At 49.6% G+C, this 14,654-nt stretch overlaps 1 protein-coding gene across 4 annotated transcripts in view; it reads right to left on the bottom strand.

Moving 5' to 3' along the window:
• Positions 1 to 8,994: 8,994 nt before the first annotated feature.
• The window catches only part of PRDM11 (PR/SET domain 11), an 85,109-nt gene continuing 79,449 nt past the window's right edge, over positions 8,995 to 14,654 (bottom strand). For 3 of the 4 annotated variants that reach the window (XM_036996673.2, XM_036996672.2, XM_017640479.3), the window contains exons 7-8: positions 12,406 to 13,029; positions 8,995 to 11,258 (exon numbers count right to left, since the gene is read on the bottom strand). In XM_036996673.2, coding sequence (XP_036852568.1) covers positions 9,094 to 11,258; positions 12,406 to 13,029 — 2,789 coding nt within the window. In that variant the 3' untranslated portion in view covers positions 8,995 to 9,093. The remainder of the gene's footprint in view (positions 11,259 to 12,405; positions 13,030 to 14,654) is intronic. The other variant, XM_036996674.2, reaches the window with a different exon arrangement.

Raw genomic sequence — 14,654 nt, 5'->3', positions numbered from 1 at the left:
AGCAAGATGAGCTATTGTCACAGAAGAATGTGCCCTGAGGAGCTTTCTCTAGGCTGAGAAGGAAAAAGTGAGATCCCTTTTCAGGCAGAGGCACCCTGTCAGCTGTCAGCATATGTATAGGTGCTCTGCAGCATAAGTCACAGGCAACCCCTCACCCAGAGCAGCTCCAGGGATTCTGGGTGAAAAAGGATGGCAGCAGGCTACCCTTCCTAGGACCTACTTCACCCTGATCTAAGAGATAACAGTAACAATGATGATAAATAGCATGTAGTAAACCATTGCTCTGTGTTGAGCACTCTGTGTTAACACAGACTCAGATAAGTGACTTGTCCAAGATCTCAGCTTGTAAGAGGCAGAGGAGGGATTCAAATCTGGTATTCTCTAACCCTAAAGTCCAGGCTCTGACATACAGCCAGTGGTCTTTATTGGGAAGTTAACTTACAAGTATAGGCAGTAGCTTCAAAATGCTACCTGGAACCACAGACTCAGACTCACCAAGCGGGAAGGAGCTGGAAAAGTTCTCTTTCCTGGGGGCATTAGGGGACACCTGACTGGCTTGGGAGGAATGTTATACAGAGGACAAGAGCAGTTGGAATGGAGGAGAACTCAAGTAAGCCCCTCCAGGGCAACAGCCAGCTTTGTAGAGAGAAGGTGCTGGATCAAGGCCAGATGTAGCCAGTGGTCAGGTGCGGGGTCATCCTGATCAAATGAAGAAACCAAGACAGAGACAGGTGAAGTGGAAGAATCTAGGATTCTGCTGTGACCAATATAGCATTGCTGGGATTGAATTTTATCAGTGATGTCAGGGTTCTTGTTCACAGAGTCTAAGAAATGAACTTCATGCACAGACAAGGCAGGAGATTTACAGAGAGTTTTTATTCAGATACAGAGAGAGAGCTTTATTCAGGATAAGAGAAAGTATGGAACTCCCTGCAGGTGCAGAGAGAGGCAAGGTTGCTGCTTGGGGTCTCAGTGTCTAGGGTTTTATGCTTGCTGCAGTGGGAGTTTTCTATAGATTCAGCCCGAATTGTCCTTTTTGCAGGGCCCACACCTATTCTAACTGGGCAGGAGTTATGCCCTGCCACCTCCCTGTCTCATCAGATGCTGCTTAAAGTCATCCATTTATTCACCTATTCATTAAACATTGATCAAGTGCCTATTATGTGATAGGAACTGCACACAGTGATATTAAAAACGCTCTACTTTTCCCTGTGGATGTTAAAACCTAGAGGAGGAAGTCCAGACATAGAACAATCACACACATAAACACACATGCTAATTAAACAGCTGCAAATTGAGATAAGTGTTATGAAGGAAAATATCAGGAGGACTAATGCACAGTGCCTTGAGGGTGGCTATTTAGAGGGGTTGGTCAGGGAGGTAGGCAGTGGCAGAATTGTGCAGGGCTGATTGATGTTCATGACCAGAACTTTGGATGGAGCTCGAAGGGTAATGGGAAACCCCCAGAGGGTTTTAAGCAGAAAGGATTTCATGACTGGATTTGTGTTTTCCATTAGCATGTCCCAGACACTGATGCAAATATGGGTCAAATCTGTACAGCCCACAGTTGAGTGAGGGCTGACCCTGGTTCACCTGGGCTGGTTAGACATGGACAGCTAGGCTCCTTTGCTCCTTCCTCCGCTTATCTCCTCTCCTGAGAAAGAAGAGAACCAGAACATTCCATGGGAACTGTGGGTGTTTTTCACAACAGGAAGCTGAGTGACCAGCTGAGGGTCGGTCTCCAGGGACTGAGAGGGACACAGACTGGGAGAAGATGGCAGGCACCAAGAAGTCAGAGCTTTAGAAAAGGGAAGAGGGCCCCTCTGAAAGGAAGCTAGACTTCAGGGGACAGCAGCTGGAAGGAGGGCTTAATAGCTTGGGAGGAGAAACTAAAAACAGTTCGTTGGAGGGAGAATTTAAGTAACAGCTTATCTGCAATTGCTCTGTGTTTCCTCAAAGATTCTGTGGGGTAAGTGTATGGGGGACAAATCGGCTCATTTTAAATGGTTTCCATTAAACCTTCCTTTGGTGGGGTAGGTTACCTGCTAGAAGTGGACTTGAATTCTGTTACAGTGAGAACAGCAGGCAGAGACTTAAAAGTTTCCTTCCAACCTGGCTGCAGGCAGGCTCCTAACCTGACACTGGAACCCTTGCTCTGGCACCCACACACAATCGCCCTGAGCACATATGTGGGATAGAGGCAAGGAGGCAGAGATTCGATCGTGGTGAGCAAATTTAAATGCTTTTATTAACAATCTTCTTACATTACAAGGGTAATATGACAAAAGGAAGGTTTCTGCATACATGTTATGATAAACCAACATAGCTCTATTTGTATCCAGTGTTCTAGATCCCGTCACACAGGTACTATAAAGCGTTGTCTGCAAAATAATAACATCGAGTTTTTGTTTTAAGAAAGAAAGTATTAACATATTAATATGTATGTGATAATAGACTCCTAGGTATTTTACCCCACCCCCACTGTATTTTTCCTTTGTGATTGAAATGAAACAGTTCAGCAGCGTGGGGGTGGAGAGGAGAGAGATGGGCTGAAAAAGACGGAGACTGCTGGCTCTTCCAGAGAGACAGAAGTGAAGACTGAGTGGTGCCTGAGGGCAGCCTGGCCCTCGTCTTTTTGTGAGCAGTACTGCAACCGGCTGTCCTCCTCTGGGCGGAGGTCCGGTACCCTTGATGCCCCATGGTATGTGCTCTCTCTGAGGTACAGTGCATTGTGGGATTGCTACCCAGGGGATACCCATCCCCTGGCCATGGGTCTGGTCCACTGCAGTGGGAGGAGGGCTCGGGCCGGGCCTGGTCTCTCTTGAGCCAGGCACTGGAGGGTGTCCCAAGGGTGTATCTAGTTGTGGCTCAAAGTGACCCAGGCTTGGCGGGGATGTGGGCATCGGCAGAACAGACCTGCCCCAGAATGTAGGTATAGGAGTGGCTCTGCTGGAGACTGAGGTACGTTGGTAGGATGATGAGGAGAGGACAGGGGGTCAGAGGAGGCTCAGGGATGGAACATGGTGCCTCTGTAGAGCTGGAAGGCAGAGGCTGGTCTGGAGAGCTGAGGATGCAGCGGCCTTATGTCTCCCATCATCTGCAGGCCCGTCAGCTCCTCCTCTCCTACCTCCATGGGAAAGAAATGACAGAGAGAAACCTGGAAGCATAACTGGCTTCTGATTCTGTCAGGGCTGAGCAAGCCCTCCGTCATGCTGCCAGCTGCACCAGTGGCCCCTCAGGCCTCCAGATATCCCTCCCCGGCTCAGGGTAGGAGGAAAGACAAGTCAAGGAAGGCGTCCTCCCCACTGAAAGTGGGTGAGCTTGGGGCATCTGGGTCAACCTCTGCCTTGAGTCACAGAATAAGAACAGTGTACATGAACTAAACTTGCCTGTTATGGTGGTGGTGGGCTGAGGGGTCACTGGGCCTCCATGGAGGAGGGAAGAGCATTGTCCTGAGTACAGCCAGCGGCTGTGCAAAGTGGGCCGGGCCAAAGCCCTGCTTCTGAACTTGAGTTGCCACTGAGTTTGAGTGTGGATATGTCTCTCCCACCCTTCCCTGTCGGCCGGTGCCCCCTGCTCTGGCTAGAAAGCCTCTGGTTGGCAGGCAGTGCCAGCCAGCAATGCTGCCTACTTCACTTCTCCAGTACCCTGACAGACAGAGATGGAGGGGGGAGGGAGGCCAGGACAGCTGTACTGCAGAGGCTTGGCCTCTGGGGGACCACAGAAACACCTAAGGGGCAGGGCTGGCATGTTCCCCCTCTTGGTCCACTTTGCACCTCTCCTACGGCCACCAGTGCTGCAGGGAGGGTAACTGGGGACCAATTGTGCAGTGGTCCCTCCACCAGGGGTCAGAGACCACGTCCTACTGCCAAGCAGCTGGGGCCACCTACACATAGGCTTGTGGGGGGTTGTTGGGGCACTTCAGCTGGAGGTCAGGGAGTGAGTATCTCCTTCCAACCTCAGACCAAGCCTGCAGTAAAGGAGAGAAAGTGCATGGAGAGATTACTGCGGCAGGAGGCCCCATTCCCAGCAAACCCGGCCTGCTTAGCTCCCACATTGCCCTCTGCAAAGGCTCTGCCTCCTCCCTCTTTGCACAACACAGAGACTTTCCCATTGCTCTCCCAGCTCTCTATAGACTCTATTTTTATATCTATTTAAAACATAGAAATGTATAAATATATAGGATATTATTTATAGATATATAGATGTGATTTAATCTCTTACTCTGTGTGTATACGTACTGTAAATGTCCATATATACAATATATATGCTGTAGCATTTGTATTATACACTGCACACACCTCTGCTTCCATGCACTCTCCTAGGGAGACTGGATTGCATAGGTATTTCCAGGGCTTGAAGGGGTACCACCTGAAGGGCGGAGTGAGAAGAGGGTGAGCCAGTTGGAAGAGGAGGGCCGTACCATTTTCCTCCCAAAGGGGCACTTTTTCTCCCTCTGGCTAACACACAAAGATCACCTTAAAGGCTCCTTAAAATATCACAGCTCCATCCACTCAGCTAGAGAAAGGGCTTTGTCAACAGAGAGCAAGAGAGGGGTGTCCCTCCAAGCAGGAGAAGGGCTCCGTGTGTCTCTTGACCTAATCTTCACTCCTCAGTATGTGAGGAGGAAAGCAGACCAGAGCCCGTGACCCAGCGCCACCCCTTCCAGGAGACCTGTGGCCGAATAGGGCTGTCCCAAGCTCACCTGCCCTACAAACACACCTTTCTTGCCTCGGGAGGCCTGGCCTCCCGGCTCTGACTGTCCCAGGCTGGCCTAGCTAGGCCTGCTGCCTGAAGGGGCTGTGGCATGAGATCCACGTGACTGGAGCCTTCTGCCCAACCTGGGTGTAGGGACCTAGAAAAAGCACAAGTTCTACTTGGATATCACCCTAGACCATAAGCTAAAACCAGATCTAGATATGAAATTCCTGTTCCTAGATGGGATAGGAGGAAAAATGAAAGGAGAAGAGAAGGTCTACTTCTCGCCCCAGGCCACCCTCTGGACCCCATGAGGCTCCAGGTGAATGGGTGGAGTGATGCCTGACCACCTGCCCAGACAGGGCCCAGGCTGCCCCCATTTCAGTCTCTACACAATCATTCTCAGTATTCTACTTGCTTTTCCCTATTTTCTCCTTCTTGGTATCACTTCCAAACAAACAGAAAATATTTCAACATTACCTTACATAATTACAAGGTCCTTCCTCCAAATTAAAAGGTCAACATAAGCAAGCCAAGCAGGGGGCTCAGCGAGACAAACACAGAAACATGTAGCATGGGATGGGGCCATACTCCTTGCAGCCCTCGGTTCAGGGCCCAGCACTGAAGCTGGCCTTCCAGAGATCCTGGAGTCGGAGCCTGCTTTCATTCTCAAGTGGCGATAAGGAAGGGATAATCTGTCCAGCACTACAGGATGTTATAGGCCATCATTAAAAAGAAAAGAAACAAGAATAAAAGTGGTATTTTGGATGCCTGAACTCTCATATGCAACCAAGCAGGCAAAACTTAGGGATTCTGACATGGCAAGAGTTGCAGACAGGCCAAGGTTGTCCTCACATTTCACAGATACTAGATGGCAATGGATCTGTTTTTCCACACTTGAGGAGACCATTTTAATCACAAGGACTTCTGGCTCCCAGGCTCTGTGGCATACCTGCTTGGCATACTTGGTCACAAACCTTATCTCACTTCCCACCCCCTTCACGAGCCGAAGAAAGTCACTAATCAGCCAGCCCAATGAGGACAAGTCTCAACCTCAGAGACACAAACATTTCATTCTAAGCCAGTGGTTGTCACTCTTAAGCCAGTGGCTTTGTTAAGGGGTGCTGCCTTGTCTGAAGTGACCATATTCGGGATGTGAGCACCACCTGGCCACACTTTTTCATACCCCTCAAAGGGAGATTAGGCTAGCCAAGCATGTGGCTCCCTGGACTAAACACTGAGGGAGGGTGTCATCAACCCAAGTGTTCCTCAAGGGGGCAAAAGAGTAGAAATGCCTGTGATAAAAATCACAGGTAATCACATGCAGCATTCACAGGATAGAAGCACAGAGCCTCCTGGGAGCATCCAGATGCAGAAAAGACCTCATGTACATTGCAGTGGTGTGTCTCCCAAACTGTTCTCTGGTAACTCCCTGTCCCAAGGCAAAGTAGACTTCAGAGTGTCTGACATGGCCCAGGCCTGGCTGAATTGAGCCGAAGTCATGAGCACCCAGTTTCAGAGGCACCTGGCCAAACGTCAAGACCCTCCAGAGAGCTCATACTCTGAGGAATGGAGCCTGGATTGGCAGGTGACCCCCTGCAGCCACAGGCTGCTAGCAGCAACTCATGCTTCCAGCCCAGAGGCATGTCACTGGCTCCCAGTTCTCTCAGGAGATACGGGGTAGACACTGGCATTGGCTCAAAGGACTTTCCCACATCCACATAAAAATCTAAGCTAATTTTGGCCATGGCCTCGGGAGAGGAAATAGTCTCAGCCCTGACTAGGTGCTCAGGCAGTTATCAATGACTCTCTGCCTAGTTTTCCAATGTGTGGTCTAGGGGATGACTCCCAATGCAGTGGGTGGGGAAGAGCAGAGGGGGAAAGGAGAAGGTGTAAGGCAACTGTTGGCTAGAAGAAAGGATCCGAACCTACTGTTTCTGGCCCCCACTGATATTCGCCTTGCCAGTCATCTCTGTTCCCAACCCATCTCAGTCTGCATGATGTTCAAAGAAAGTTCCCACAGACACGAGTTTGTGTGGGTGGAGAGGAGGTCAGTGCAGCGAGGGTGGAACTTTGTGCTGTGCAATGGCATCCCACCTGTCCACAGTTACTGACCAGGGTGGTGGGGTGGAATCAGCTGCAAGTGGAGAAGTGGTAAGAGGCTGGGATTTCAAAGCATCAGAGGGGGCTCTGGGTCTTTCCTTGCTAACTCCTGCTAACTCTCTCCTTGTTCAGAGGCAGGTGGGGAAGTACGTTAGACTGGGGTGGGGGTAGGGCAGAATATCAGCAGGCAGGGGTGCATTGATTTGTTTAAGAAGGCAGCATATGAGGCCTGGCAGTGGGACAGTCAGAGAAAACCAGTTTTTTTGTGTTCTGTTTTTTAACATGCTACATCACTGTTGAAAACAAATAAAAAGTTCCAAAAATAATATATAATATATATAATATATTTATATAATGAAAAGCTATTGACTAGCAGCAATGATTCTAAAGTTATCTTAGCACCAAGACCATAGGGGTCGGGGGAAGGAATTTGTGGGGGGTGAAGGTACTGGCAGGACGAAGAAGGGGGAGTGACTTGTTCAGTGTTGATGACATTTCCACGACGGTTCTCAATGGTGGCACGAGGCCTCAGAGACAAGATAAACCAAGAAGGAAGGAAGCCACCACAGTTTTATAATGTCTGAGCCAAGCAGGCTGGGGACATGGGGGCCTTGCCTGTGGCCTAATCACACCATCCTCTGCCCACCCTCTGCCGACTGAGAGGGGTGGCTCCCAACAGAACTGAGCACAGACCACACAGATCTGCCTCCCTTCCACAAATAGGACCTGCATCCACAGTACAGGATCTCCGCATAGCAAATACTCACAAATCAGATGTGGAAACATGAACAGAAGTTTTTAACAGCTCACGCACATTTTTTAAAACTCCCTTGCGAGGTATACTGGTAGTTAAATGAACAAAAGAGCATTGATCAGACTCCTCTAGCTTAAACCACTACTTGCCTTAGGGAGTAGGCAAGTGGCTATTTCTAAAGCTTATATTGCGGTTTTGGGTGTGTGTGTGTTTGTGTGTGTGTGTGTAGGCTGATGCCTTGAGAGTCCTGTCTTATCTCTTGTTTATTCCTTTTCTTTAGGACATCTCTACCCTGTTCAAAAAAGGAAGCATTCACAGGCATAGATGCATTACTTGCTTTCCCACTGCCTTCCTGCCAGGCTGAGGGCTTGTGATCAGCCTTGTTGCAAAAGAAGGATTCATTCTCTAGAGACTCTCATTTGAGTTATACATAACCCAGGTCACAACTTGCATTGACATCTCCTGCCACTGAACTATAGCAGGCATTTCTTGATTATTTAGGAAAAAAATACCCCCAACACATTATACAATTATAAAGACAGTATAAATAATTCATGTAAATCGAATACATACTTCTCATTTTACTTGTTTTTAGCCAAAAATCGCTGCCCTATTGGGGTCTGGACTTCTTGGCTCTTCATTCCTCCCACAGCCCCCTGGGTCTGAATGGAATTGTGTTACTTTATCTCAGACCATGTAAAAACAGGAATGCAAAAATCTCACCCCCTCTCCCTTTCCCAAGATTTCAAGCTCAGTTGTAAGGCAATTTTGCCTTTAGTATAACAGGTCTTTAGGATCCAGGGGGCTGGAAGGAGGGAATTAACAACCTAGGGAGGGGAGACAGAGGTGAGGAGTGGTAGGTGTCACAGTTTGACAGACACTTTTCTAAGACAGTGCAGGAACGCTCATTAGGAAATGAATAAAAATCTCTCAAGCTGAAGTCAGGTGGGAGAGGGAGAAAGTCAAAACCCCCATCCAGATACACAACCCACCCTATCCAAAATCAGAGATCTGATTCAGCTGGACCAGCATGTCAACCAAGAGGTCAAGAAACCCCCATCATAAAACCAAATGAGAAAAGAAAAGGCAAGAACAAAAACCCCAACCCATACCCCTCAACCCCCAAATGAAAACATAAACAAAACAAACCACCTAGAGGTGATGACAGAGACCCATCATTTTAGCTTAGGCTACTGGTTGGCCCTTAAGTAGGAACATGTGTGGCCCCAGCACATGCTTCTGTGAGTGAAAATGAATTGCCACATATGTTGCAGCTGCCAAATCTTATAGATAAGAGTCAGTTTCCAACATTATTCCTTACTGAAAGCTCCCAGTAGCTTCTGATGGATGCGTCACCTTGGTTTTTAAAAATTTTCAGTGTGGGTTTTATATATATATATATATATATATATATATACACACACACACACATATATATATATATATATATATTTATTTATTTATATAATATATCAAAGCTTATGAGTATAGATTAAAAAAATATTCAACAGCTTAGTGAACTCTGTGACGCCAGCCCCCTAAATGTCGGGGTAAAACTCAGACCCGTGGTCCATGGCTGGCAGCATGGGCTTCTGTTCCAGCGCCGTCATCCTGCTGAGGACCTCGGTGGACAGTGCATAACTGTTGCCAGACTTCTCTTCAAACCAGCTGTCCAGGGCTCTCTTGGCATCAAAGTTGGCAATCGGCGGGCCGTTGACAGCAATTGTCAACAGGTCACTGAGCTGCTCCAGGGTCAGGCGGGAGCGGTGGTTCTTGCGAACTCGTTGCAGGGCATTTCGGCCTTTCTCGCAGCAAGCAGTGGAAGTGGGGAGGACTTTCAGGACTTGGATGATCTTGTTCAAGAGCGGAAACCTCTGTTTGTACTTGCAAATATGGCCGATCAGGTCTTTGAAGCCATTTTTGGTATAGTAATCAGCCTTGAGTTCTCGCCACTCCATCAACAGACTCCCGCGAGGGTCCAGCCCTTCCCTACAGACATCCCGAGAAAAGGTCGGGATGGCCTCCAGGTGATCAAATATCTGAACCATATCCTCCTTGCCATAGCTCACGAGCTCCTCACTGTTCCTGGGCCAGGCAGCCAGGTCAAACACCTGGCAGGCCTTCACGAAGATCCGGCTGCGGGAATCAAACCTCTGAGCCAGGATCACTTGGGTCTTCTGGCAGATCTTCTCCCTGATGGACTGGAACTTGGCTTCTGCCACCCTGAGGTTCTTCATCGCAATCCCATTGAAGCTCTCGCGGAAGTTCTCCTCAAACTCTTGCAGGTATTCCCCCGGGGAATCAGCCAGCCGGCTGATCTCCTGGATGGCCTCCTCAATCTTGTCATCCACCTGGGACACCAGGAGATACTCACCCTGGAAGACGTAGGCCAGGCGTGAGAGCACAGCGATCACGTCAAGAAGGAAGTAGATGAGCTTGACGGACTGGTAGTCCATGAGGAACTGCAGCAGTGCCAGGGCAATGGCAGAGGCATCCGCCCGCTGCGTCTGGCTGCTGACGTCCTTGAGGTGGGCCACCACCTCCAGGTAGTCCTTGATGAGGGCGTTGAGGACGTTCTGCTCGCCAATGATCCACCTCACAGCCCGGATGTCCCCTAGGAACTCTGTCTCCTCGCAGAGGGTCGAAGCAGTGGACCGCAGCTCACACATGAGGCGTGGTGAATAGCGGTAGAAACTCAGCAGCTGCTTCAGATTGTTCTCCAGCTCCTCCAGGCAGGGAAGCTCCTTCCCACTGATGGCATCCAGGATTTCCAGGTGAGGCCGGTGCACCATGAAGGGCAGGCAGAGCAGCCAGGGCAGCGACTTGCGGATGGTCATGAACATGCTGGCGCGCAGGCTGGCTGTGACATTGGCCCCATCTATACCCAAGCCAACGGTTGGCTTCTCATCCTGCAACCGGATGCCCAAGGCAGTAAAGGCCCGGTCAAGTGCCTGGAGATAGCTCTCCGTGCTGGAGAACCCCAGTTCCTGCAGGGACAGGAACTCCGTAGCTGGGGGCCCATCACTGCTGGTGTACTGGACATAGACAGCCACTGTGTCAGCCAGCAGGTCATCGCTCTGCCCATCCAGGATGATGCTGAGGCAAGGTGACTGCCGGATGCGCTCTACCAGGTCTTCCCGCAGTGCCCGGGCAATGTGATGGATGAGGATTTGGCAGTCCCCCTCATTCATGTACTGGTCTACCACTTTGAGCTCACACTTCCTCAGTAGCTCAGCCAGGGGCCGGAAGTCCAGGTAGGGCCTGCCTTCAAGGGCTAGGTGGTAGGCAGTGTTGAAGAGCAGGGTCATGTTGCGACACATCTCCTCTGTCTTCTCGGGGTGCATGCGGAGCTTGTACAGCTGCAGGCACTTCTTGTGCAGGTTGCTCTGGCTGTGCAGTTTGATGGTGTGGATCTTAAACTGCTTGGAGCCAATGATGAAGGCTGAGGTGCGGGATGACTGCACGGTGTACTGGCGGCAGACGTGGCACCACATCTCATTGAGTGTCGGGGAGTACCGCAGGAACCAGAACTTCTTCAGCCACTCTTGCTTGAAGCGCCGGATCCGACGCCCGGTGGCTGACGACATCTTGGAGGGTTCATCCACTGCGGTTATCACATCGTTGGAGACGGATTCATCTGCCGAATCGACCTCCTGGTCGTCATCCTCCATGATGGCGGGGCCGGAGACCATGCTCTCTGAGGCTAGAAGACAAGTGGGAAAGAAACATTTACACCTGGTAGAGAAAACAGACTTTTCCAAAATGAACAGGAAATGCTGCTCTAAAGGTAGGTCCATACCATGTGAAACAGCACCCTATTCCTACAACTGACTGAATCCCAGCCTAGAGTTTATTTATAAGCACTCTTGTCATCCACATGTGACTTTTCCTCTTTGTGGATTATGCATGGTGGCCATATGCTCCAGGCTGCCTACCTTCCCCCTCCACTAGTGGGTGCTCAAGGAATTTAAATGTTCCACATCAAGCAAACAGCACAACCAGGAGAGCAGATCTGATGGAGGGAACAAAGCACATCAAACATTCCCGAGTCATAGGGCGAGGACACAGGAGTCGGTTGTCCACCACTAATGTGGTCAAGGGAGGCATGCTGCCCTCAAATGAAGGCAGCTTTGACAGCCCAAGGTTATTTCAGAATCAGAGTGCAGTTTAGTTAAGATGCATGCTTTGAATATCTGAAACACCTCATCCTGAGCTAAGGGATGTGGTTAGATAGGAAGTGCTATGTAAATACTCTAACTCAGCTGCAGATGCATATGGAAAAACCTTCATCATTGTTGACCAATTCTAAAGGATCCAGGCAGCCAAGAGAAAAAGGCAAAGCATGCAGGTAAATGCCCTGTATCTCTATCCTTTTGAAACCCCAGGTAGGGGAGACAGCACCACGTGTGGCAGAAGAGCAATTCACGAACAGAAGTTTGAGGCTGTGCTCCTGGCCTGAGTTCAAGAAGGCCGGGAGTGCTCCCCACAGGACATTCTGCTTGGGATGGGGGAGTTTAGAAGACCTGAATTTAGAAGTTAGACTATGGGGTAAGACTTTGCTAAGAGTGCCAGAGAAGGGCAACGGGTCAAAAACACAGCACACACCCTCCTGCAGTGGAACTTCCTTTATTGACAAGGAGAATACAAGGGCAAGACATGAAGCATCCCACCGGAGCTGCAAAGCACAGGTCAGAGGCAGACACCTGAGGGCATGGCTGTGGTCAGAGCCCACCTCTGAGTTGCACACTTCAGGTTTCCCTGAAGGTGGCTCCCACACAGAGCAGCATGCTACCCACACTGCCCATTGTGTGCCCTTCCCTCCGACAACAATCTCATCCACACCGACTTACCTGCAGGGTCTGAGAACTCTGAGAGCTCCAGTACCTGTGCTGGCAATACAGGGGGGTCAGGAAGCTTCCCAGACTTAAGCATGTCTAACTCTGCCTGGAGTTCTCGAACCTTCTTCTTTAGGCGAATACAGTTAGGGCAAAAGGAGGTGGTGGGAAGCTCATGGGGATTGGATGCAAGGGAGGCCTCAGCAGGACTGTCAGCCTTGAAAGATGAAGGCTCCTCTTCATCTTCTAGTGGGCCTGGCTCCTTAGAAGCCCCTTGGGGGATCTTCCAGTCCCCTTCCCCCTGGGTCCGGCTGACATTCGGCACACCATGCAACACAGTCATTGCACAATGACTATAGGCATTGTCCTGGTACTTGGGAACTTTCCTGATGACCAGTGAGGTGCTCAGAGCCAGCTGATGAGCTTCCACTTTTGCAGATTCCAATGATGCCTCCAACACATCCTTGAAAATGAGGTCAATTTTCTTCTTCTTGGCCTGGGGGTGCACATCCCCCTCATCAAAGCCACGCTTGTAGGGACTTTTGCCCTGTCTCAACACAGGGAGCTGAATGGAACCCCTCAGGTCTTCTGGGTTATCCAGAGCCTGCTCAGACTTCTCCCTCTGCAACCTCTTCTCTCCTAGGAAGGAAAACCAGGGTGTGAGGAAGTGGGGAAAAGCCCTGAAGTGGAGAAAGCAACAGAATACCAAGCAGGCCTCCTGGTAGGAAGTCGCCTGGCACATCCCTCTGGGTCTAGCCTTGTGGAGCAGGTATGACAAAAAGGGAAAGGCAGATCACTTGGTGGGTCATGGGGTCTAGAATTATCAGACCCAAAAAACTGGGAAGAACTCTCTTTTAAAAAGACTGTTTCAAGGTAGGCTTATGTACAGAAGCTCTACCTTTACATTTGAGAGAATACTATGGGAGAGTTCTATTGCCCTAGAAGATGAAACCCCACCCGACCAAACTAGGCGACTGGAACCTGAGAGCTCAGTGCACAAGAAGCCCCAGTCCTCCAGACCACTTGCCCAGTCCTAGCAATTCGAAGTTGGCTGCTTCGACTTGGTAAAAGGTACACATGAAACACGAGTGCTCTCCCTGCTCCGCAGACAGCTCCTTAGGGCAAAATCCATCCTACAGCAACTGTTCTGCTCATTCTTCCAGTGTGCCAGGCACACATGAGACAGTAGGACCCATGCTCTCCCTGGCAAGTGAGGCAGGAAGCAAAGGGAAGATGGGAATCCCTACACTTGCTAGGAGCTCCAGGGTGGCAGCTTCCAACAAGATAAAAAACAGCGTGACCACACTGACCCACAGCATTCTCAAGATAAAGCTGTGTTGCTTTACCTGGCAATTCAAAAGACGCTCCCTTTTCCATTTCTTTCTATTACATGAATGTCGTCAAAGACTGTGGTGAGCTCCTCCACAAATAATTATGGTAGCCTGATTCTTTAAATGGATGACACAGTTTAACAAAATGCTACAGAAGTGCGGACGCTGCCTGGGGGGACGGGAGGTAAGGGAGACTCAGAAGGTTCTGAGAGCAGCCTGTACAGCTAGGAAATCTCAGATGTCCTAGACCAGGGGTGGGGTCCTGGGAGATGTGACTCTAAGAAATACCTGACCTGAATATATGTAATTAAGCTTCTGATAACTGCGTTTGCTAAGAACCTCTGAGTGAAGGCCAAGGGATCGCCATGAGCAATCCAGATGTTCCACACTGTGACTGAGCCTTGGCTTCCACAGCTGGCATGGGGTGCTGTGCCCTGGTCTGCGTATGACTCCAGGTTTCCTATAGGTAAGCGCACAGAACGGAGCACCTTATTCAGGATGCTCCTTTCCTGTCCTCCCATGAATGCTCAGGGAATGACTGCATCTTCAAGGCTCCTGAAACTCAGGCAGCTCCGCACACCATATATTTCTTTAACAGATGAGGGGCACAAACAATAGGGATGAAGAGAACTTTTTAAAACTGCCACATGTCTTTATTACAACCAGATATGACATTTCCCCATTTAGAATCTCTAAACATCAAGGGCTACCTTGTTGCTTTCTCACAGACCAATCAGGCAGCAAACAACTGACAGCGTTGAGAAGTCAAGGCTATTTATCACCATAGATTTCTTGTGCCTCTCTGCTCAAAGACAAGGTCACTCAAATTTCCTAGGATGAACAGGAACTTCTCTGGACTCAAGGTGTCCAGAAAAATATATGGACCAAAAATACCTTTCAGCATGATGAAATTGATTCCAAAGCCTCCATAAA

Source organism: Manis javanica, chromosome 11 (genome assembly GCF_040802235.1).
Source record: "Manis javanica isolate MJ-LG chromosome 11, MJ_LKY, whole genome shotgun sequence".
In the NCBI taxonomy this organism is placed as follows: domain Eukaryota; kingdom Metazoa; phylum Chordata; class Mammalia; order Pholidota; family Manidae; genus Manis; species Manis javanica.
This window is presented reverse-complemented; position numbering and strand designations above follow the sequence as displayed.